The following is a 23,493-nucleotide window of genomic DNA, read 5'->3' as shown; positions in this document are numbered from 1 at the left end:
CATGATTTTCTACTGCTTTCATGCATAGCCGTACAGTTTCCATCTACCTCACAATAATTTTGTATTTCTATTCCTCATACAGAAAATACTCTGTATTTCTCTATCCCTTAAGACCACTATAATAATATATTGAAGATTGTAAGGTCTTTGATATCCCATAAGAAAGAAAGAGAACAGATAAAATGCATAGATAAAAGGTGGGACAAAATTTCTACTGAAGTTGAAGTAAGCACAATCTTATTTTTGGATAGGGGCATCAAAGAAGCTCATATGTGATATTTAAGATGAAAGAATTACATAGTCTTCATTAGTTAACAACCAATAAACAAATCAACAGAGATTATATCACTCAATATCAGAAAATATATATTAAGATGACAACGTATACCCACTGGAGTTGAAAGTATACAAAACAATATTCAGTAAAAACCACCTCAGTACTGGTAAGAAAAAGAAACCTTCTGGATCGATTTCTTGACACAAAGTATAAATATTAACCTAAGAAAATAAATGAGTGCTAAACAATTGTTGAGTATACATAGTGAAAGCTGACAGATGGTATATTTGAATTTAACACATTTACTAACTGTTGCGTGTTGTAAAAATATTCAATTCTAGGGATAGAAACATGACTGACTTTTTCAAAGACTACATTATGTAGAATAAGAGCTCCTACTTATTGGGCAAGAACTTTTTCTTTGTTACAATGGGCAGAGAAATTACTAAGAAGGTTTTGTGTCAATTTATTTAAGGAAAATTAGAGAACTATTCAAAGACTACAAAAACCTGCTATGGAAAGCTATATATGTCAGTAAGGAGGTTTACTTGTTGATGTTAGATTTGAGAAATACTTCAGTAAAAGAACAGATGATAAAAAATAAAAGATCACAGTTACTTGAACTTATGCAAATGTCAAATTATCAAATGTAGATGAAAGAAAACAAGTGATAGAAACATGTTTTTGTATCTAACATAAAAGCATCATTTCATATAGGGACAGCTAAAGAATCAGACCACTTACAAGTCTGTGGCTACAGTAGAAAATAGCTTCTCTGCCTAACAGAAGGGCAACAGCCATGCTGATTAGACAAAAGGACTGAGATGATTGTCTAGATTTATTGGCCATAAACCTCAGAAACCTGTAGATACAATACATAAAGATGAAAATTTAGCTGCTTAAGGAATGGATAAGAAGAAAAATTGCTTTAATTCCACATTCACAATGCCAAGGTCACCAACAGACAACAGTGCCAAGATGGTGCCACAACAAGATGGACAGTTTACTGTCCTAGTAAACTTCCTCTAGAAGTCTGTGTTCAGCTAGTTGTGGAAGACACACAGAGGCTCTTGGAGGGAGGTGGGGTGGTACTGATGGCAAGTGGAACAAAGAGTCCATGGCATAAAGAGAGTAGAAGAATTTGGCTTGTGCAGCCAAGCAAATTGACATCTTAAAAAAGATATGACTAACATCTTTATGCTGCAGTGGCAAGTACTCCTGGTGGGAACAAACAAACAAACAAAAAACAAAAAACAACAACAACAAAAGGTATCTCAAAGCCAACAAGTAATATTGGTGCAAGAAAGCAAAGACATAAACTGGCCATGAATAATTATATGTGAGAAAACATAATAATTTGGATTCTGAGACAGGGCTTCCATAGGAATGTCCGAGGCAGAAAATAACCAGATTAAAAAAAACATTTAAGTGTTTGTAAGTCTTTTAAGTCTTTTTAAGTCTTTTAAGAACCATTAATAAAAGAAAACAAATTTGAATATTTATGCTATGAGTTAGAAACATGTTGCTTGCAATCCCAGTGAGACAACACTACAACTTAGAAAGCCCCTTTCTTTCATCGGAAGTCCGATGTTTATACACAGCCAACACAAATGTAATTCTCACGTCCTCAGTGAAAGCAGTTGTTAGAAAACCCTGCAATAGTTCGCCCTCTCCCCCCCCCCCCCCCAATATTCAAATACTTAAAACTATGTCCTCTATTTCTATTGTTTTTTCTTTGTTTGTTTATTTTTTAAAGCAAGGCTAAACAGAGTAGAGATAATATGGTAATATGATACTTTCAGCATGCAAAGATTTCTTAAACGGGAAGTTCGGTAGTTGTCTTTTAGGTATTGTAGAAAATAAAAATAAAAAAATAAAAAAAATAAAATAAAATAATAAAATAAAATAAAATAAAATAAAATAAAATAAAATAATAAAATAAAATAAAATAAAATAAAATAAAATAAAAATAAGATAAAATAAAAATAAAATAAAATAAAATTATCAATAATAATAATAATAATTTAAAAAATAAAATAAGGATGTGATAAAAAGGTATTATGGAACATGAGAGTCCTGTAAGATCTTATATACACTCATTTGCTCTATGAAATAAATTCTTTTAAACTTGAAATTCAAAATGAACATATTACTCCATTACCTTCTGATACGCATGGTACTGAAATACTCTGGGCGTAAGCCTACAGTTCATAGAAGTTAATGGAGTCTGTAGCACAGAGCAAAACAAATTCCCTTGAAAAGACAACATTTATGTAGCCAATCATGATTTTAATTGTAACAAGAAAATTTATCATCCTAGATGCTACAGTGAAATTAATTCTTATTCACAAGACCAGAAGTCCTAATACATTTATTATAAATGGCAATGTAGTGCTTGATTGTTGCACACTTGTATGGACACATTAAAAATTCATAACTCAAAGAAGCTGCTTATAGCAATTTGAAGTGCTGAGGACTACAAACCTGAGTAAATAAAATAAACTCAAACAAAACAAACAAACAAAAAATATTTTTCCAGCTCAAAAGCTTAAAGAAAAGGTTATAGCGAGTCATTTCACTAATTTCAAACCAACTCTTATCCCAAAGGATGAGACTGACACATTCACAGTTACATATACGACTGGTTAATTGTTCAGAAAACGTAAATGGATTACAAATTGACTAATAATTTTTGTCACTGAAGTTAACTTGGAAGCAATGAGACAAAGTTCTGAAGAGAAATGGAAAGCATAAATAATAAGATAAGATAAGATAAAACAAAACAAAACAAAACAAAACAAAACAAAACAAAATAAAATAAAATAAAATAAAATAAAATAAAATAAAATAAAATAAAATAAAATAAAATAAAATAAAATAAATAAAAGCAGGTGAGCAAGCCCTTACAAATATTCTTCACCTGTCCTAGATGGCTGGGAGGCTTAAATACACACAAGACAGAACATGGACATTAGGTGTCAAAATGACTTGACAACATCTTATCTAACTTCTTTCAAACTGCAGTTGAATTCAGTGCACCTATAATACTGATTTTTCATCAGTCCTAAAATATGGACCTTCCCCAGTCAGGGTGAATTTTGCCTGGTTGTTTTTTCATTTTGTTTTTTGTTTTCCTCAATGATGTCATTATTGTAATATCCTGACTTTCTACCGCTACTTGTACCAGTACAACGTTGAAGTAAAAGTACCATTGTTCTGTTTAGACAGTTTTATGCCCCACTTTTCAGTGCATAAGAGTATGAAGTTTTTTTTATTTTTCCATTATCGGACAGTGGAACAGAAAGCATTACTGACTGACCTTTATATTAATGAGGCTAAATAAAAACACAGATGGTTTCTATTAAGTGATGGAACTGAAAGTAATGATGTGCTATCTTAAGCCACTGTCCTGCAAAATCAGGGACTGGGATAAACAAAAATCTGATTATTCTAGTTGAGTAACACAGCCCAAATAAATAAGTCCTCTCTCTGTCTGAATCCTTGTCTATGCTTAAAAAAAATGAATCATGAAGAATTGTTTTCAAGAATAAGTCCCATTGAAGTAATGCTTGAAACAGCAAGACTGGACTAGACAAAACAGTGGTTCAACATCATCTCAGAAAATGGTCTTGACACTAACTTTTTAGGAGAAATGAGGATAACAGATGGAGTACAAGGACACAGAGACGTGAAATGAAATTTGCGCTATAGGCCTTTCAATGATCCTGAAAATGATGAAACAAGAACAAGGGACATTTAACATGTGATTCATTTTGTGTTGTCTTTCCCTAGCCAATCTGATTTGTATTCAGAATGAACCAAGGAACAACCTGAAAATATTGTAGTCTGAGATGTTCTTTCTATCATACCTGAGATTTTTTAACTATCACATATACAAAATATTTGAAACTTTATTTTACATCCAAATTGCATGTTGTTATTACTGACATTTACCTAGAATAACATAAAAGAAAAAGAGAAGTCCTTCCCTTACATTAAAAATATTCAGGCATGATACCATATATACAGCTTTATTCAAACACATTTTGCTTAACCCTAAAAATTATAAAAATGAAAACATAAATAGAATCTTTTCTCTATTTCTCGTATTTAGAGTGTTTTGGTTTTGTGTGGAGTTCTGGAATTATTTGTCATTAAATTCATTTGTTCTGCTAGATTTCATCTTTCAGAGTGCTGAAAAGTGCTTTGAGAAAAATAAGTACTGTTCTATTTAAACAGAATAGAGCTTATGACAAGACAGTGATGCTTGTTTCAAGATGCCTGAGATCCCAACCTGTTGAGAGACTGCTGAAATTCCTCTGGTGTTTTGCTTCAGTTGATGAAGCTCAACCTTTGCACAGAGTCTAGGACTCTGACCATTTAAACTCCAAGAGATAAAAGAAATTATGAAACAGAAAAGGCTTAGTAAATGCAAAATATTACTTTATTCCTTAGAATTCTTCTATATAATTTATTTTTTTAGGACTTAATGCTAACTAGTTTTAAAAAGCCTCAGGTGACAGGACTCTTTCCTTTTGCACAGACTAATAAGTCTGCATTGGAACATTTGTCCAGTTACCCTAATTGATCTTTTTCTTCCAATTTCATCCAGTTAGCTATTTATGTACACCCTGGAGACATAGTAAATAATTTCTTTTCTTGTTTCTCTATGTACCAGCCAAATAGTAATAAATGGTTGCAGCTTCAATTTAGTCAAATTTACTTTCTTATTTTTTTAAGTTGTCATACTTCCACACACACACAACCACACTCAACATCACATTTCTTTTTAGCAACAAGCAAAAGCCTTGATCTAGTTACCACCGGCAAAGGTAGCAGTCGAGGAACTTTTCAGCAGTGTGTGAGGACCACTCAGGTGGGGACCATCAAAGACTGATGGTACTAAACAGACACCTCTATTTTTCTCACCACCAGGATGGAGGAAGCCTCCTACACAAGACTGCAGTTAGACTGAGTTTGTTGCTTGCACTTAGTGAGATGGAGGCAACAAACTGCATCTCCCTGAGCATCATCTGCTCTAGAAAGAAAAGTTCCAGAATTCTTCCTTATTTATATATATATATATCATATTATTGATTTTTTTTTAAAGAGAGGTTAGCTGAAATTTTTCTTCTGATCTTTTCTATGCAAATAGTTTAATTTCAGAAGTAGTCACTACCCAGAATGGATCCAGAGGGTTTAAGTGATAATATCTGGAACCAATGCCTCTCTGTTACTCTGTTACAGACTTTTGAAAGCTGTCACTCTTTGATGAGTTGACGGTCATCCCTTTCACTGCAAACCTTTGGACAGTGGATCTCAAAATGTCAGGCCTAATCCATTCCACCTAATAAACAGCTGGTCAAGCAATTCGTCTAGAAAGATAACTTCATCCTATTATTGGTGATTAAGGAGGCAGCAGTGCTGCTTTGCACTTGTAAAATTAATCATATCCTCATTCTGGCCAATATTCATAGAAGTCCATTACCATTTGTATAGCTTTCTGTTACAAACTATGAGGAAGAAGAAAAGAGGAAGAGGCAGAGATAATAATAATAAAAGAGAGAGCTATTGCATCTGAAGTTGGGAATAATTTATACTGCTACAGTAATATAGATCAAAAAAACATTGATCTCAGTGTAGAAAACCACCTTACATCAGGAGAAAATGAATGAGGATAAAACATGGTGCATTAAGTTGTTTTTCACCTGAGAGTTTTTTAGTTGGCAGAAATTTCAGGTCCTGCTATGAACATCTTTTCACTCATAATGCATATCTCTTTGAAACAAGGACATGAAATCTAAAGGAAAGAACTTTTGGGAAGATGGTGAGGAAAATGACAAAAACCCACTGAGAACTGTGTGGAAAAAATACAATTTCATCTATTGTCTTTGCATTTACAATAGATATGTTTATCTGACTCTCAGGTTATTCTCCAAAGAAATTCTGTGTTCTGTTCCTCTTTAAACCTTCTAAATATGTTTTCCCTCTGGAATACAGTATATTTGACTTAAAAGAATATTGAACTACCCTGTGTAATTTTATAACTATTTTCTTTGCATCAGAGAAGACCACAGAAAGGAACACTCAAGTATTCCTGGTATCTTTTATGGTGCTAGTGGAAAAATTTAGCAAGTAGAATGTTGAGCCAGTTAATTTTAGTAGATATTCTAAAAAATATCATTCCACCTGACACAACAACTTAGTTGAAACAATAGTGACATAATTGACAAAATTACATAATAATTATAGTGCTTTGGAGTAGGCTATATTAAGGTATGACTCATCACTCAAAACAAGAAAGTACAGAACTACGTCAAATACAGCAGTGCAGTGCAATATATTGTAGCTTCAGCCAAAAATGAAAATTAAGATCAGCAATCTTTTGTTAATAAGTGGGGGAAAAAAAGAATGGGAAGTTTGCCTAAGAATTTTACCTTACTTTAATGAATTGAGTTTAAAAATTGACAAAAAGGGAATAATTGTGCAATTACAATTAAGATTTACATTTTTTTTTTTTTTTTTTTTTTTAGAAAAATACTTAATAGCTTTTAGTATTTGAATCTCACAATTATGGCTACAGTTTGCTTTACTCCTCTGATAGGGAAATGATTGATGGAAAAACAACAATAGAATTTTCTGAGATAATTAGATTTTTTTATTAGAATACTTTCTCAATGATCATTTTGAAGGAAAAGCTGTACAGTCTAACAATCAAGCAAGAAACACATAACTACCCATTAAATATTTTGAATGATTTTCTATAAAATTATATTGAAAACAATTCTTTTAAAAAACTACAGAGGCTGAGTATATGTATCTTGGACAAAACTGTACTGAAAATTTCTTCCTTGAATTAGTCTTACTAGTTATGCAAAAGATATATACCTTATGCCATTTTCTTATCTATGAATACTTCCTTTGATATTAAATATAGTCCTCATTAATATTAATTACAATGGCACAATTATACATCATTAACAAAGTTACTATGATAAGCTTTTTCTATTAAAAAGTATGATGTTTTGTACTCACCAGGTGTAAAATTATATCGAGCAGAAAACCCCATAGATTCCAGCTCACCATCAGCAAAAAATTTAATCCACAGAAATCTGCCACTGGATTTTATCATAGGTGGATTTTGCTGTCCACAGAAACGTCCAATGATTGGGGAAAAGCCAAAAGGTCCATCTCGTACTTCAATATGGTCAAATTTACACTCCCAAGAAGGTTCTATGGAATATTTTTCATCAAAGTGTAGTTCAATGCATTGTCTAGGGGCAGCTAGAAATGAAAAGAAAATGAAATTATTTTCTGAACCAAAATCCTTAAAATCTGAAACAAAACGTAAGAGTATTAAATATAATATATTTATGAATCTTAACATATGCATCAACATTATCCTTAAAAACAGTATTTTCTGTTTTTGAAAATTAGTACTTTTTTTTTTTTTTAGATTTTGCATCATAAGCTTACTCATCTGTTCTTCTTTTAGAAGTGCTTATGACAGTAGTTTTTAGTGAAACTAAAAGAGATATGTTTGATGTAAAACAAAATACAGCCTAAGAACGATTGGTTCAAGCACAAAATCTTTCAAAGAATCTTATATATCTGGAAAACCAGTCTTGTTTTGAGGGGAAAAGTTAATCAGAATACTTTTTAACCTGATGATCACAAAGATGAAGAAAAGTCTGATCGGAACTGTGCTATAGGACTAAGCACACATTCTATTCCTATATGTACAGTAGTCAATGACTGGCTTAAATATAATCATCTCATTTATAACCTAGGAAAAGTGAAGTGAATTTTCATTTAAGAATAACAATGAAGCAAAATTAACTAAGTAAAGAGTAAAGAATACTCTGCAGAAAAAACTTGAAGAAACTTATAATGGTCACCTCAGACAACAACAACAACAACAATAATAATAGTCTTTATTCATAGCTTAGTACCAGTATTCATAGGCAAGTAGCAGTCACAATGATCTCAAAAACAAGATTTGTCTAGCCTTTTGTGTAAAAAGAAAAACACTTATTTTTTGAACTATACCATTTTGTTAAAGGGAGAAAATCATAGTTTTGTCTAGAAATTTTAAGATGCAGAATCCCTGGGGTATGTACTCCTGCAGTTAATCCTGTCCATAGCTAAAAATGTACACTGGATGTATGTTTACAGATCTTGGTGTAATATACTTTTTTTTCTAATAAAGTTTTCTGCTAAGACAAAGGTTTGTTGTGTCATTGCATCCTCCACCTCTCATGGGATCATGTTCTACACCTTACAAATATTAGAAGAGACTGAAATTGCTATGAGCTTTGCCCAAGTTATTATGCTTTTCACATTAAAATATACAAGATCAAACTCCAGGTTTACTGCATAAGCTTAACATGGCAACTACTGCCACTCTGGCAGCCAAATATCCTTTTATTTCTTACCTCAGCAACAGTGAGAAAATGATCAACATGGCCAGAAAATAGATCACATATACATTTTTAAATGGTTGAAGATGAATTTTTTGGGATGAGCTCCTTAGTCAAGTAAGAAATGAGAATAATTAAAATGAACAAAATAAGTAGATTCGAGGTAAACCTTATACCCTTATCAGACAGATCCCTGTTGCAACTATCTTATATAAATTCATACAGGCTCATTTTATAAGATTCTGAAGAGTTAGCTTTGAAATTAATAACACAGGTTATTTGAAAAGAAGAAATATTTTAATAGTTTTACTTCTAATTTTAATATGTTTGTGTGATTCCTATTTATTGAAAGATTTAACATAGAAAATACAAACTCCTTACATACTGCTACAAAATTGAACAAGTTCGCAATTAAGAAAGTACTTATTATAGGCCCACTGTTATTTAAAGGAAGTTGTAGGTAATTGAGTTATATGTATTTCTCTGTAATACTTTCATCCTGTGATCTTTTTGTCTATCCAAGTTTAATAGAAAAATCAAAACTTAAAACTTTATATGGAATTATATGAAATTCACAATTCCTGGAAATGAAACTATTTTGGAAGTGGGAAAAAAAATTAAAATCAGGGAATAAAGTTTGTAAAGACAATTAATGCTACCTTGGGTGAGGTTTAAATACAGAAATAAATCTTTTAGATTATAGTAATAGTCTGAATAACTGGAAGATATCATTGATTTTTTTTTATATGTTTCTATTCTCAGTGTCATATATTTACAATAAATATTGTTTTAAACTTAACTAAAAAATACTAGGGGAGAAGAAAGCAATCATCACCTTGCAGTCTGCAATTATATTTTGTATGCCCCTATTCTATGCAAAGAGATCTGTTAAGAGCTATTCGTCATTCATCTAGGGACTAGAGTTAAGTATCAGAAACTCCAACAGAGTAACACTTTGGGTAAACTTGAGAATTCTTATTAAGATTTGTAAGTTTTATATACTCACTATCCAAAATATAATGTTACTAACCTACGTAAAGATTTATTTTAATTTGTTAATGTTGCAAACTAGGTATGAAGATTAATTCCATTAGTACTGTTAGTGTCAAACAGCATCTTAACACAGCGTATAGCTACTCTGCTTTCCATGGCAACAAGGAGATACCTGCTTCAATAATGACCTTTGCCATCGTTCTTGTGTATATGCCATTAACATAACACATTTGTCCTCATTAAACTATCAGTGTTAAGTCTCACTACTCCATTTTATACTAAGGCTTACCAGTGCAAGCCTAGTTAAAGCAAGTTAAATCCTTAGCAAGCCTTGCTTGAACCCAAAACTCATTTAACATATGGTAAGAATGGGCATAAGGCCCTCTCTGAGTAATACATATCATACATATTTTTGTTGTTGTTGTTGTTGAAAACTTAAAGTCCATTATAATCTCACTATAATATAAAAGGAGTTCTTGTAAAAGGACTTGTAAAAAGGTAAATGAAACTCAGTTGTACAAACAAGCATAAAATTAACTGATTCGGTAGAAGTATGGCCTGTCAAAGACTACACAACTTTCATAGTATCCATACAGAACTCTGGATCTCACATTGCAAACTAGTTTTAGGATCAACATGTTGCTATAGTTTACTCTCTTCTATTTTTATTTATTTTTCAACAAAGTCAAGATAAGGCTTATTCTAGTCTAGCTCAGTTCTTGTTAAAGGATCACAGAAAATCACATCAGCTCAAGGAAAGTTGAAGGAAGATTTGACTTTTCGCCAGGTCTCCCTTGTATACAGGCTGTACCACTGCAACAATGGAATATTGACAGTTCATCAGCACTGCTTCTCCACTGCTAAATAAAACAAGGCTGGGGGCTGAGCCACTGAGTGTCCTCACTCCTTTAACCATTAAAAACACCTCCTGGCATGATTTTGTCCCATGCCAGTCAGAACTGCCAAAAACTTTCTTAGGCATGATGTGGTGGTCCTCATTGGTCCAGGGCTATTCACAACTAGTTTGGATATGTACTATTCACTAGGAAGGTGAAAGGATGTTAGATTGTGCCAATCAGTCTTAGGCCTGACTTAAGTTTTAGTACAGCCCTGGTACAGCCCGTGTCCCAACCTGCTCTGCACATGAGCCCAAATGGTTCTAGGTTCTTTCTCCTGACTTGTCTGGGGAATGTAACATTTTGTGTTTCTGTAACTACAGTGACTGTGGTGATTACAGAATATTGGGCAAAGATAGGAAGGAATACTGCGCAAGTATCCATGTTACCTTTCCACTATGTGCTTTCAAATATACTTCCATGCTTCATCTTAGAGCAAAAAATTAAATGTTTTGGTTGCAATAATCTACCTAAGAAAGTGATTCAGATCTTCCTGAAAATGACAGTAAGGGAAGAAAACACATGATTAATACTCGCAACTTTAGCTACCATTTAGCAAAAAAAGTGTCTTTTTAGAATTATACTCTGACTTTTACAACGGGTTTCTTTACTATAAGTGAACTGAATCAAGCAGGTATTGTATGAACACACCTCATGCCACAGTTTTCCTTCCACAATAAACTGTGTGCAAATTTATAACTTACAGAAATAGAGTGATAACACGTACAGAATGATGACTAAGAATAATGTATAATTATAAAAAAAAAAATAAAATGAGTAAACTACCAGCAGCCACAACAATAAAAAGAGAATATATATCTCTTACACAATGGAGCAGAATCTGGCCATCTAATCAGAAAAGAAGGGACAAAGTGGTCACTTCTGGCATCCTCATTCACAGGTAAATCATATTCACATCTTCAAAAAAATTTTTGGTGGTTACAATGTCAGAAAAAAAGATGTTCTAAAGTCCAAATTAAATATGTTGAAGCTATCTAATAAAGTGATTGTACTTCAAATATTAAAATTTTCCATATTTAGCTTCTAATTATCTGTCTTCAAAGATGTTTACTACCATGGAAATACTTCTTAATGGTTACATGTCTATCATCTTTCATCTAATTATCTTACACAAGTGCTATCTTGAGATTTTACATTCAATGAAAATAAAAGATATTGGGTTCCAACTTGCAGAACATTTTCAGCAACAAACACGCAATTAAGGTTTTAGTTCTGATCAGCCTCTAGGTCTGCATAACTGACAGCTGAAGTTAAGCAAAAGAATCTGTTTCAATTTATGCAGTAGCATGGAAATGAGACACTGAACTCAACACCTAACCCCATCTATACGGTCTGTACAGAACTAATAGTTTTGAATAGTCCTTGATATTTCTAGTTGTTCAGCTATTATTGACAAGTAAATCACTTATAACCTCCTTTTGAAAGAAGATTCTTTCCTCATTTTGATGAACACTTTTTGGACACAAAAATCACCATGAAATACCAGAGAACTTTGACATGAGATTTTTCGTACAGTGAAATATCTAGAAATAAAGTGTTTAATGGTCTTAAGTCAAAAATATGGAAGACCTTCAAGAGAGCTAACTTTAAATATCCAAAAGTATATACAGTGGAAGATTTACTTTATATCTCCATAAATCAATTCTAGTCTATACCTATATTTATAAAAAAGCACTTAGTTATATAAATAAATAAATAAATAAATAAATAAAAAATAATCAAAACATATAAGATTCTAGATTTCCAAACCAGTTCTTAAAATATATTGTCTAAACTATGTCTATCCCTCTCCCCACATATTTTTAGCACCAACAAATCTCTTCCTACAGAAATTCCTGTGCATATTTCCCTTTGAAGCACGTGCCAAATTTTCTGCAGTCTGGCAAAGGCTAATGCTGCTGCTGCTGCGGTTGTTCTGAGCAGCTGCGAATTTTGCCAGGTAAGAGTCATGAATATGCAAAACAAGGGTAAAATTGGGGCCAACAGGGAATTTAATGCTGAGTGTACACTCAGCTATTTCCTACATTCTCTATATGCCCAATAAGACTGAACCAAAATAAATAAATAAATAAATAAATAGTGCATTTGGAAAGGCAGATGGGACTCACCAGAAGCTCCTCTATAGCATAATAATTTTTGTACTGAGTCCATGACTTCTGGATGACCTAAAGGACTTCTTTTAGAAAGGCATCCAACCTGGACTTCAAAATTCCTAGTTGTTCCAACAGCTAATTGTCATTACTACCAAAATAGAAGGAAAAAAAAAAAAAAAAGAGGGGGGCAGGGGGGAACAGAGAAAAAGAAAAAGAAAGTTCTAGCTGTTTGATCTTCTTATGCCTTTGACTGTTAGTATAGGTTCCACTGCAGTCAAAAATCCTTTTCCCTTTTAGAAACTCACAGTGTATGATCATGGCAATTTTTGCCAGCTCTTTTACTTCACCAAAGTAATTTTGAAATGATAAAAGGCTTGCATACATTTAAGATGAGCTAAAATACAGGGGGCAAAATTGTATCGTGAAATGAAATTCAATTTTATTACAACAGACTACATGCTACAGTCCTCACTCAAGTCCTTTAAAGTCAGTAGGAATGGTGTTTGAGAGAAGCCACCAGAATTTGCCCCAGATTGTGTATGATAGCAAAAAAAAATAAATAAATAAATAAAAAGGAAAGAAAGCAAGCAGACAAGAAAGAACCTGTTGATCCACATATGTATTTAAATTCAGGTCACAAAGATGTCAGAACCTCGCACACTGAATTATCTAAGACATAAAAAGAGGAGAGAAGAATGTGGGAATGTTATTCTGGATCACATTAACAGTCCCCCAAGTTTGATGCTTGATATTCAACAGCAGAGAGAAGCTATTCCAAGTTTTTTGAAATCTTAATATTAATTATAGGAATAGTATGTATATAGAGATGTTTCTAGTTTATGCTCAAGTTTAATGGATGTTTAGGTTCTGGATTAGCAAGGATTACCCACTTCATATACTGTTATCCTGCCTCAAAAATATTGCAATTAGTAAAAAAATTAATCTTTTTTAACCCTTTAACCTCAATATCTTATGTCAATGAGTACATAAAAGATATAGGAAAAGTTTTTCACTTTGTTATCTTTTTCTGTCATATCTATATGTTGTAAAAAGAATAAATTTGAACAAATTAGTTATTCTAACTACTGTATATATATATGTATATTTGTCCTTCGGTGTGTCTCTTTTTGCCTTTTTCCAAAACCATCACTTCTTAAAGTATGGTTACTGAGACATTTCTATTTATTTTGCTGACTTTTTTCAGACGTATCTATTCCTGATCTTTTTAGAAGACAGAAACAGGTAGAGCTGAATATGTTGTGCAGTATACATGGTTTTCATGAAATTACGTATTGATACAGCTGATATTATCACAGGTTTTAAGCTAGCCAGTTAGAATCCAAACTTTTGAATGTGGTCGGACACACAGTAGAAAGCAAGAGTGTTGTAAGAAATTATGAGATTTTTTTTTTTTTTGCAAAAATGATTATTTTTTATAACAATATATCTATTGAATTCAGGCTATTTCTTGTACTGCTCATTACCCCAGACTTGTCAACACGGAATTTCATCTTCATCATAGAAAATGTTTGATTAAATATTTCCTTTCTTAATTGTTCTTAGACATTTCTAATTTGAGCTATTTTAAAAGTCTTTTTCAATTTATGAAGCCACCTTTCAGCTTATTAACTATCTTTTCATAAGCAATTAATTAATATGATAAAGACATGTCTTTACTATAAAGGACATTCAAACACCTTCTTACTAATGAGAGGAACAACTCATGGCTTAAGATACTGGATTAGGGTTTACAAAAGTGGTCATATTTTGTTTCCATAGCTCTTCTCTTTGATTATAAACCTCTCCATGCCTCAGTTTCCTGAAGATGAAATAGGCTTACTTTCTCCCAGCCTCATGGGAATGTTGAGAAGAGAATTGGACTACTATATACAAAAAAATGTGGATTTAGCAGTGTAAGTGTAAGAAAAATATCATAATATAATACTTAGTAGAGCATCGTTTATTATACTTATTGATTTTTGTTGTTTTAAAACAATTTCTAAACTATGAAAGAACTTTTAAGTTTACAACGCATCTGCTTAAATTCTAGACTCAAGTTGGAAGAATATTGGAGAAGCATAACCTTTCCTCAAAGGGCTTGTTGACTTCTTGATTTATAATCACCTCTTTGCTTCTGACTAAATTAGACTAAAGTGTAATTCAGAGATCTCAGTCATTTTGCTGTGATTTTTTTTTCCTAACCAGATATACAACACTTACCATCAATCATTTCCCTGGAAGATTTTTATGCAATGTCTTTATAGCACTAACTCATCACTAGATTTGAATGACTGACTGTTTTCTGTGTCTTTTGGGAGATTCTAAAGCAGTTTGAATTCTGTATATGCCTTTGTATATTTCTTGAAACAACTGCACCCTTAATAAAATAAATAAATAATTCTGTCCAACTAAGCATAGATAGAGCAATTATCAGTGCTCTATTTCACATGTATTCCCAACTTGTGTATGCATTTTTTTGGTTCCAACGTCTTACCAATTCTGTTTCTGATTCATCTTTTTTGTTACTAAGCTCTGACACTATCTAATCTTTATTACCTTCCAGAGATTTATTTTTATAAGAATCCCTTCAACATCCGTTGTACTAAGATTGGTGAAAAGAAACCATGTAACTGCTTGTAATATACCTCTAGCCTTTCTTGGGTTACTTCCAGATCTGCTACTATCTAACTATCTACTCATTGAGATTGTGTCCTTACAGGTGGTTCGTGTTCATATTTACTCTTTTATGGTTTTATGTTTGTTTGTTTTTCTAATTCATTTTATTCATTTTTAAATATTCTGTCTTCAGCCATGTTACAGTATTTTAGATTCTATACATTCTCTGAAAATACTGAATTATATTATACTGTTTATCACTAAGGAACTCATGCGTACTTCCTACATGAGCTAATTTATTAGTAGTATCAGAAAACTAATCTAGCATTTGCCAGTATTTCATAGCATGCTATGCATTTTTTTTTATTTTTTTGAGAAGAGAAGAGAAGAGAAGAGAAGAGAAGAGAAGAGAAGAGAAGAGAAGAGAAGGAAGAGAAGAGAAGAGAAGAGAAGAGAAAATGAAAAGAGAAGAGAAAATGAGAAGAGAAGAGAAGAGAAAATGAGAAGAGAAGAGGAAAATGAAGAGAAAATGAAGAGAGAGAGAGAAGAGAAGAGAAGAGAAAGAGAAAGAGAAGAGAAGAGAAGAGAAGAGAAGAGAAGAGAAGAGAAGAGAAGAGAAGAGAAGAGAAGAGAAGAGAAGAGAAGAGAAGAGAAGAGAAGAGAAGAGAAAAGAAGAGAAAGAGAAGAGAAGAGAAGAGAAGAGAAGAGAAGAGAAGAGAAGAGAAGAGAAAGAGAAGAGAAAGAAAAGAAAAAGAAAAGAAAAGAAAAGAAAGAAAAGAAAAGAAAAGAAAAGAAAAGAAAGAAAAGAAAAGAAAAGAAAGAAAAGAAAAGAAAAAGAAAAGAAAAGAAAAGAAAAGAAAAGAAAAGAAAAGAAAGAAAAAGAAAAGAAAAGAAAAGAAAAGAAAAGAAAAGAAAAGAAAGAAAAGAAAAGAAAAGAAAAAAGTTTTCCTAAACCTTGCTTCTTGAAAAGATTGATCATGATCTTACAGGCTTTACCTACTCTTCACAAATAGCAAAGTAAAATACATTTTTTGAATCAGTTGAAGATAGAATACAAAGATTATTTTCTTGGTCACCTTCAATAATGTAGACACACTCTCTGTCAGGAGGATACTTGTTGGGATATTGGGAAAGTGAAGATGCCTCCTTCTGCATATTTTGTCCAAGTTCCACACTGCACTGGTTTCTGTCCTTCGGCAGTAGTCTGCTTTCTGTGAAATGATCACATTAAGCATTATATAGTTAACTCAACAATTGTTATGTACCTATGAGGCTTTGAACTCTCTTACACAATAAAACAGTTCCTTCTGTTGGTGGTCTCTTCTCAGCTTTTTTCTGTTGAGATATGATCATTGATCATGTATGATCATGTATGATCATTGATCTGGAGACAAATGAGTCAGTATGAACATATAATTCTCATTGAAAACATATTTTTTTTAAAACAAAGAAGAGGCTTGGATGTCTAGGGAAAGTCATACTTATATTGCTTTTTAAATAACAACCTTGTAGGAAAAACATATGCTCAAGAATGGGAAACATGAGTTTCCCATTCACATCTCAAAAGACTCAAACATGTACCCTGTCAGCAAGATTCAAGTCGTAATACCAAAATACATCAGAGTCACAAAATCAAGAAGAAATAAATGAATGACATCTACTGATAGAATGTAAGAACTGTTTTTATTTTACTGTGGCTTGACCTCTAGATTCACCTGACAGAGATGGATGGAGGAAATCCTGGATTCTGATTCAAAAATATTCTTTATTTTTATTTTGCTGTTTGCTGTAAAATGAATAAATAGCTCTGGGGTCACAAATCACAGCCCAGAACTTTCCTCTTCCTAGGCGAGTCACCAGAAAGGAGAATCAGTCCTTCTCATTTGCTTTCTTCCTAGCCCTGAAACTCTTGCATTCCTTTCAGCACACTGTCTGAGAGCCTGGACATAAAGCTTTGAATCTTTTCGGGCTGAAAGAGATGAAGAATCACTTCTTGAACATTGGACTTTAACTAGTAAGCTAAAATAAATGTATTTGTTGGAGGAAAAAAAATAGGCTTGAAGGATAGTAGGTTCTAGGAAGGGTAGAAATTTCTAGACCTCACCCAGGCTTCCTGGGTAAGGCCTCCTATGTGTTGCTCCAAATCAGGTGCCTATATCTAACCGTTCTATCTAACTTAAGCCTCTCATGTTCAGAGGTGAGTTGTTTGCTCTTATGATCAATGCAAACAGAGACAGGATGATTCTTCCTGTCCTGAAACTTCCAAGGATGATTTTAACCACAAGAGATTTGCCTTGTACTCTGCATGTATTTCCCTTCCTTCATGGTCTGTATCCAAGCTAAGGATGGTGTGGATCTTAATTTCCTAAAATGAATTCAAGCCTGCAGGGACTGAGCATTCAGACACAAATTCAGACACACACTGTGTTTATCATCTCTCCCTGCTTGGCTGTCACCACACTTAAGATCCAGGGTTTTCAAGAACCTTTTTCTATCCTCAAAACTGCACAAGGAGCCAGGATGCCTAATTTCAGATTTTGAATTCTACTTCAACAATCAAAAAGACTTTAAGATTAGACAGCTCAGTACCCAATCTGAACATGCCAATCTGTAAAGGGGGGGGTGGGGGGGGGGGGGGGGGGGGTTAGTAGGACTTCACAGCCTTTGCAAGAGTCAGGCCAAGCCTTTAATTAGATCTAGCCATGGATCAGGTCAGTAACTCACTAACTTGTTAAAAAGTACCACTGGATTTATGACAGTGTATGAACACTAATACTAAAAGCAGATGAACAAAGGACAGACCTAAACAACTCAAATCCATACTTTGGGCTTTAATATGATGTCTGAAAAAATCTCTGAAGTTTACATACCTGTTCCTTTTTTGGTTGCCCCAGACAAATGTAGGATGATTAGACTTGCTACAACTGAAAGAGAAATATACATTAGATGATATAACAGTGTGATAGGGCCAGCAAACAAATCAACTGTAAACATTTATCTGAAAGGATATAAATTAAATAAAATTACTGTACAAAAACAATATTTCATTTACTTGCATCTTTAAATTACTTATTTATTTATTTATTTATTGGTGATCTTCCCATGTATTCATCTTTATGAATGTATCCAAATTAAGAGGAGAAGTTTTTGGCTTAAAACAAAATTTCCAAGCATTGATGTTTCCCTCTTTTTTTTTTTCATTTTTTAATATTAGAAGAAAATATTTTACCAATATTTATATATATAATCATCAGTTGGTTCAGTAATAATAATAAAAAAGTCTGTATTTATAGACAAAGACCTACTAAGTTTCAGTGCCACTGGTCTCACTTAGGTCCCCCATGGCATAATAATTTTTGAAAATAAGTACTTTCATAAGCTATGAAAGAAGTGAGGGGTTGGGCTTTTTCCACTGAGGCATATTGCAAACCCTCAGTGAAATAAATTATTGCGTGTGTGCTTAACAGTCTCATTAAATCTAGTTTGTTTGACTAGACGAGGGTATGTTGCTTATGCTGCAGTGAATTTGCAGTCTATTTTACAAATAAAAATCTCCTATTTCCAACCATAATAAGGACAGCTGTGGCTTGGGAACAAATGTGGATTTTAACACTGGAGATAATTCTTGAGTTTCTGGGTGTTAAGGCTAAGAGGAAAAGTTCAGAACAGTAGCAATGAGGCTGCTTTGGAAGACCAAAGTGACTGGATAGCAATCTGATGAAGCAGACATGCACTGATGATGATCATATTTTTCTCCCATCTCCCATGTCCTTTTTTGGCTATTGGAGAAAGTGGGATAGCAAGACATGAAAGAACAGGTACATGAGTTCCTGGAATGCTCAGAATTTTGACCCCAGCTAGTTTGGCATAAAGCCCAGACATAGTGCTCAGACTGCACTAAAGTTAAAGTGGAGATGAAGTCCTTATTTATCCTGAGTATTTTGGATTGATCTGCTGACATTTATATTGTTGACCATGACAAGGAATTGATGGACCTGTAATTTTTAATAAATGTAACTGAAAGACATATTTTCCTCTTATCCCCAAGAGACACCAAAGATCATCAAGAGCTAGTAAGAAGGTACCTAAATGGTCCTTTTGAAGATGGTGCTTGCATACTTTCCAGCTTTTTTTACTTCAAATTGTGTGCAATTTTTACCTTGAAGGAAGCAAGTCTCTGTATTTTCCATATTCTGATAACATGGAGATCTCTATTTCTATGCCTTTGACTCTTCCTGTGTGACAGAGGGCTTTAGCTCTGGATGATGGCTAACTTATTAAAGAGGGAAAGGTTGAAGTGCTGGGAAAATGAAGGCTTGGCAGCATATTCACTATTTCTTGGTCGGGCTCACACTCCCTGTGTCTTTTTGAATCCCCCAGCTAACAGAGTCGGATGTTGGCAGAGCTGGTGGCTAAAAACTCTTCTGTGTCATGGGCATTCAGTGAGAACATTACATCTTCTGCTCAGATCTGGATGCTACCCAACCATTCATGCCTTTACTGTCCTCAGGGATAGATTCTGGAAACACATCCTAGCTGGACTCTGCCCATCAGCTATGTCAGAATCTGAAGGCAATGAAGGATTCACGCATTCACTAAGTTGCTCATTTACTTAGCTGGGTTTCGTGCAGTGAACATACTGCACCTATGTCTATAATCCTCACTAGTCAAAATCTAATTTCTCAATATTTAAGGTGGTTTGTTGTTGGAATATGTAGCCAGCTGCCAACATTCTTTCTTCCCACAAATTTATGAAAGCTAGAATAGAAGGTACAGCAGCTAAAAAAACCCTACATGAGAAATGTTTCTTCTTGGGCAATTAATTCATATTTTATTCTAACAGCTTCCTTTCAAGTATCTTTATCTATTAGCTCTTCCCTGTTTTTCTACATGTTAAAAATTGAAGTTCAGAGAATTAAAGAGATTAAGTCCAAGTCAACAGGATATTATTATAGATATGAGAGCAAAAACACAGGTCTTTTCAATTCCAGCTTTAACCACTAGAAAGACTGTTCCAAGTTGCAGAGCCATGTTATTCCAAAGCAGGGAGCTACACTTACACATTAGCAAGCCAGTATTTATTATTAATAAGGAGTCAAAATTGTATTGATAATAAAATGTGAAATGTAATAGATAATAGCAGACTAAGAGACTCTAAGGCTTTTTTTCTGCACATATCATATCCAGCATTTGGAGTGAAATACTTCTCCCATATTAAAATAAATAAATAAATAAGAAAAAAATCTTTTTGATTTAGTGCATTAACACCACCATTACAAAAGTATGTATGATGCCAGAAAGTAATTAAAATTATGAGCTTTATGGGAAAAGATAACAAAATATTTTTCACTCAAGCAGTCAAGACATCCATTTTATTCTATAACCCCTTGACTTTTTCTTCTCAAACAACGGGAAAAGAACAGTGCTTCTCACGGAGGTATAAAATAAAAAGGAAGGAAGGAAGGAAGGAAGGAAGGAAGGAAGGAAGGAAGGAGGAAGGAAGAGGAAGGAAGGAAGGAAGGAAGGAAGGAAGGAAGGAAGGAAGGAAGGGAGGAGGAAGGAGGGATGAAGGAGGGAGGAAGGAAGGAAGGGAGGGAAAGAAAGAAAGGTAAGGGAAAGAAAGAAAGAAAGAAAGAAAGAAAGAAAGAAAGAAAGAAAGAAAGAAAGAAAGAAAGAAAGAAAGAAAGAAAGAAAGAAAGAAAAGAAAGAAAGAGAAAAGAAAAAGAAAGAAAGAAAGAAAGAAAGAAAGAAAGAAAGCAAGAAAGAAAGAAAGAAAGAAAGAAGAAAGAAAGAGAAAAGAAAAAGAAAGAAAGAAAGAAAGAAAGAAAGAAAGAAAGAAAGAAAGAAAGAGAAAGAAAAAGCCAAGAAAGAAAGAAGAAAGAAGAAAGAAAGAAAGAAAGAAAGAAAGAAAGAAAGAAAGAAAGAAAGAAAGAAAGAAAGAAAGAAAGAAAGAAAGAAGAAAGAAAGAAAGAAAAGAAAGAAGAAAGAAAAGAAAGAAAAGAAAGAGAAAGAAGACACAGTCTTTATTCATTCAAAGCTGTCACTTGGGAAGCTTTGACAGTACTGTAACAACATTGGCATTATATGGGTTTGGGAATTATTTCAAGAACGTTTCCACCACATTTTTTGTTGCATTCTCTGTCTTCCTCATCCACTTTTCTCTCCTTATCAAGAGTGTAATTATAATCACGCTTTCTAGTCCACTGATTACGCATCTTTGCATCTTTATGGATCCATGCATTTTTTTCATCACAAGTTGTATATTAAGAGATTTATCACTCTTCAGGCAGCTTTTCAGAGGCTATGATTTGGCATGGACACGGTTTAGCCTAGCAAAGAGTTTTGGGAAAAGCAATACCTGCCCATAGCACTGCACAGGTGTGGGCGTAGAGTGATGTGCTGAAAGGAAGGGTCCAGCCAAGCCCCTTCAGCAGAGGGGACCCTCTGCAAAACTGTGGCAGGGGAGAGGGTCCCATCCACTCAGCCCAAGGTCTCCGATGAATAATTAACGCATTTCGGGGCCTCCCTGCCGCTCCGGGAGGATTTCTCCCGAGGGGCCTCCAGCATAGGACCCTCGCCCGCCCTGGCCTTCCGCGCTGCGGCGCTCGGCGCTGCCCCATGGCTGAGGGTTCGAGTCCCGGCCAGGGCAGCAGCGCAGCGCAGACAGCAAGGGGGCCGCCTCTTGCTTTACCCCTTACCCCCACCACGCCAAAAAACACCAGAGGCGTCGCGCCCGGGTGACAGCCCCCAGCCCACACGAGCGTGACCGTGGCGCTGAGAGATACCGACCTCCCTCTGCTGCATCGCAGAGTGATGGGTAAAGGGGTGGTGGGGTTGGTTTTTTTTGGGGGGGTGGGGGGAGATTGCCTCCAGGGCGCGGAGTCTGGGCGTCCCGTTAGGCGAGTTGGGGAGGCAGCGGAGGGTACGAGCCCGTGCACGGCAGCTGAGCTCAGGAGGGGAGAGGGCGGGCGGGGAGGGGGAGATACTCACTGTGAAAGAAGCTGCGCCCATGGGTCATGTCTGTGCCTTACACAAGGGGCTTCGGTCTCCACTAATTCCATTTAGATACGGGAGGACTTCCAGTGGCGGGGAGAGGATGGAAGTAGGAAAAGAAGAAGAAGAAGAAGAAAAAACAAAATCCTGAAGCCCACACACAGCAGAGCGGAGCAGCCCTTCCTCTCGCTCGCTCTCCCTCGCCGCCTTCCACTAATCACCGCCGGCTCGCTCCCATCGCACCCGAGCTACCGGCAGCACCACCAGAAGCGTTGCATCGCGGCGGCGGGCAAGGCGGCGGCGGCGGCGGCGACCCGTGCATCCAGGTGCCGGCGGGCGGCGGCGGGGCTAGCCGAGCCCCTAGTCACCAGTTTCATACAAAACCAAAAGCAGATCGAAGCATTTCCTGCAGGACTCCGAGCCCAGCGACTTCCAGCCCTTCGGCTTCTTTTGATGCATTGAAGAAGGGATTAATGGGTCCGTCATCAGCTCCCTGTGCTTGCTCCTCTGAAGGGGTGGGGGTGGGCGGGAGGGAACCCAAAGAGGAGGGGTGGGGGGAAGAAAGATTTACCAAATAGGGGATTTAGTCATATTTGTGTGCAATGCGATCCTTATTAGAGAAGAAATCCTTTAAAATCGAACAAATCCATTTTGCAAAGCCCTCTCCCTGCGCATTGCATAGTATCAAGTGGTTGCAGCGGCAAAAGGATGAAAACACATTGCACTGTCTCAAATCCTTTTGGGTATGGATGGAGCGAGATAGAGATGGATGAGGATAGAGAGATGTCCCCTCACTGCTCCAGTCCAGGGCGAGAAGCAGAAGAAAACCCTGGAGACTCTTCCATTCACTCAGTGCAGGGAAGGGGAGGGTAGGGGAGGGGAAGGACAGGAGGGTGGCGGCGGTGGGGGAAGAATGGTTATAAAACTGGGAGAGGAAGAGTGAGGAGAGGGATTTTTTCCCCTCACCTGGTCACTTTATGGATCAGGCAAACTGCTCCTGAGTTCCTTCTTGAACTGCACCCTCCACAGGGAGCCTGAAAGGATTTTCTCCTCTGAGAAAAGATTTCTCCATTTGCACACACACGCACGCACACACACACACGCAAAAGGGAGCAATAAAAGTTTAGCTGCTAATCCTCCGTCCGCAGATACAATGATTGCCTCTTCCAATCAGCCCAGAGACG

General features: G+C 35.2%; 1 protein-coding gene across 2 annotated transcripts in view; it reads right to left on the bottom strand.

Annotated features, from left to right (window-relative positions):
* Nucleotides 1–23,102, bottom strand: part of NETO1 (neuropilin and tolloid like 1) — an 86,420-nt gene extending 63,318 nt beyond the window's left edge. For both annotated transcript variants that reach the window (XM_080580588.1, XM_080580589.1), the window contains exons 1-4: nucleotides 22,307–23,102; nucleotides 18,187–18,240; nucleotides 16,393–16,527; nucleotides 7,313–7,561 (exon numbers count right to left, since the gene is read on the bottom strand). In XM_080580588.1, coding sequence (XP_080436714.1) covers nucleotides 7,313–7,561; nucleotides 16,393–16,527; nucleotides 18,187–18,240; nucleotides 22,307–22,334 — 466 coding nt within the window. In that variant the 5' untranslated portion in view covers nucleotides 22,335–23,102. The remainder of the gene's footprint in view (nucleotides 1–7,312; nucleotides 7,562–16,392; nucleotides 16,528–18,186; nucleotides 18,241–22,306) is intronic.
* Between the last annotated feature and the right edge of the window lie 391 nt (nucleotides 23,103–23,493).

This window comes from Anser brachyrhynchus (assembly GCF_964034855.1).
Source record: "Anser brachyrhynchus genome assembly, chromosome: 2".
Lineage (NCBI taxonomy): Eukaryota > Metazoa > Chordata > Aves > Anseriformes > Anatidae > Anser > Anser brachyrhynchus.
The sequence above is the reverse complement of the archived record's forward strand: the minus strand, read 5'-3'. Positions and strand labels throughout refer to the sequence as shown.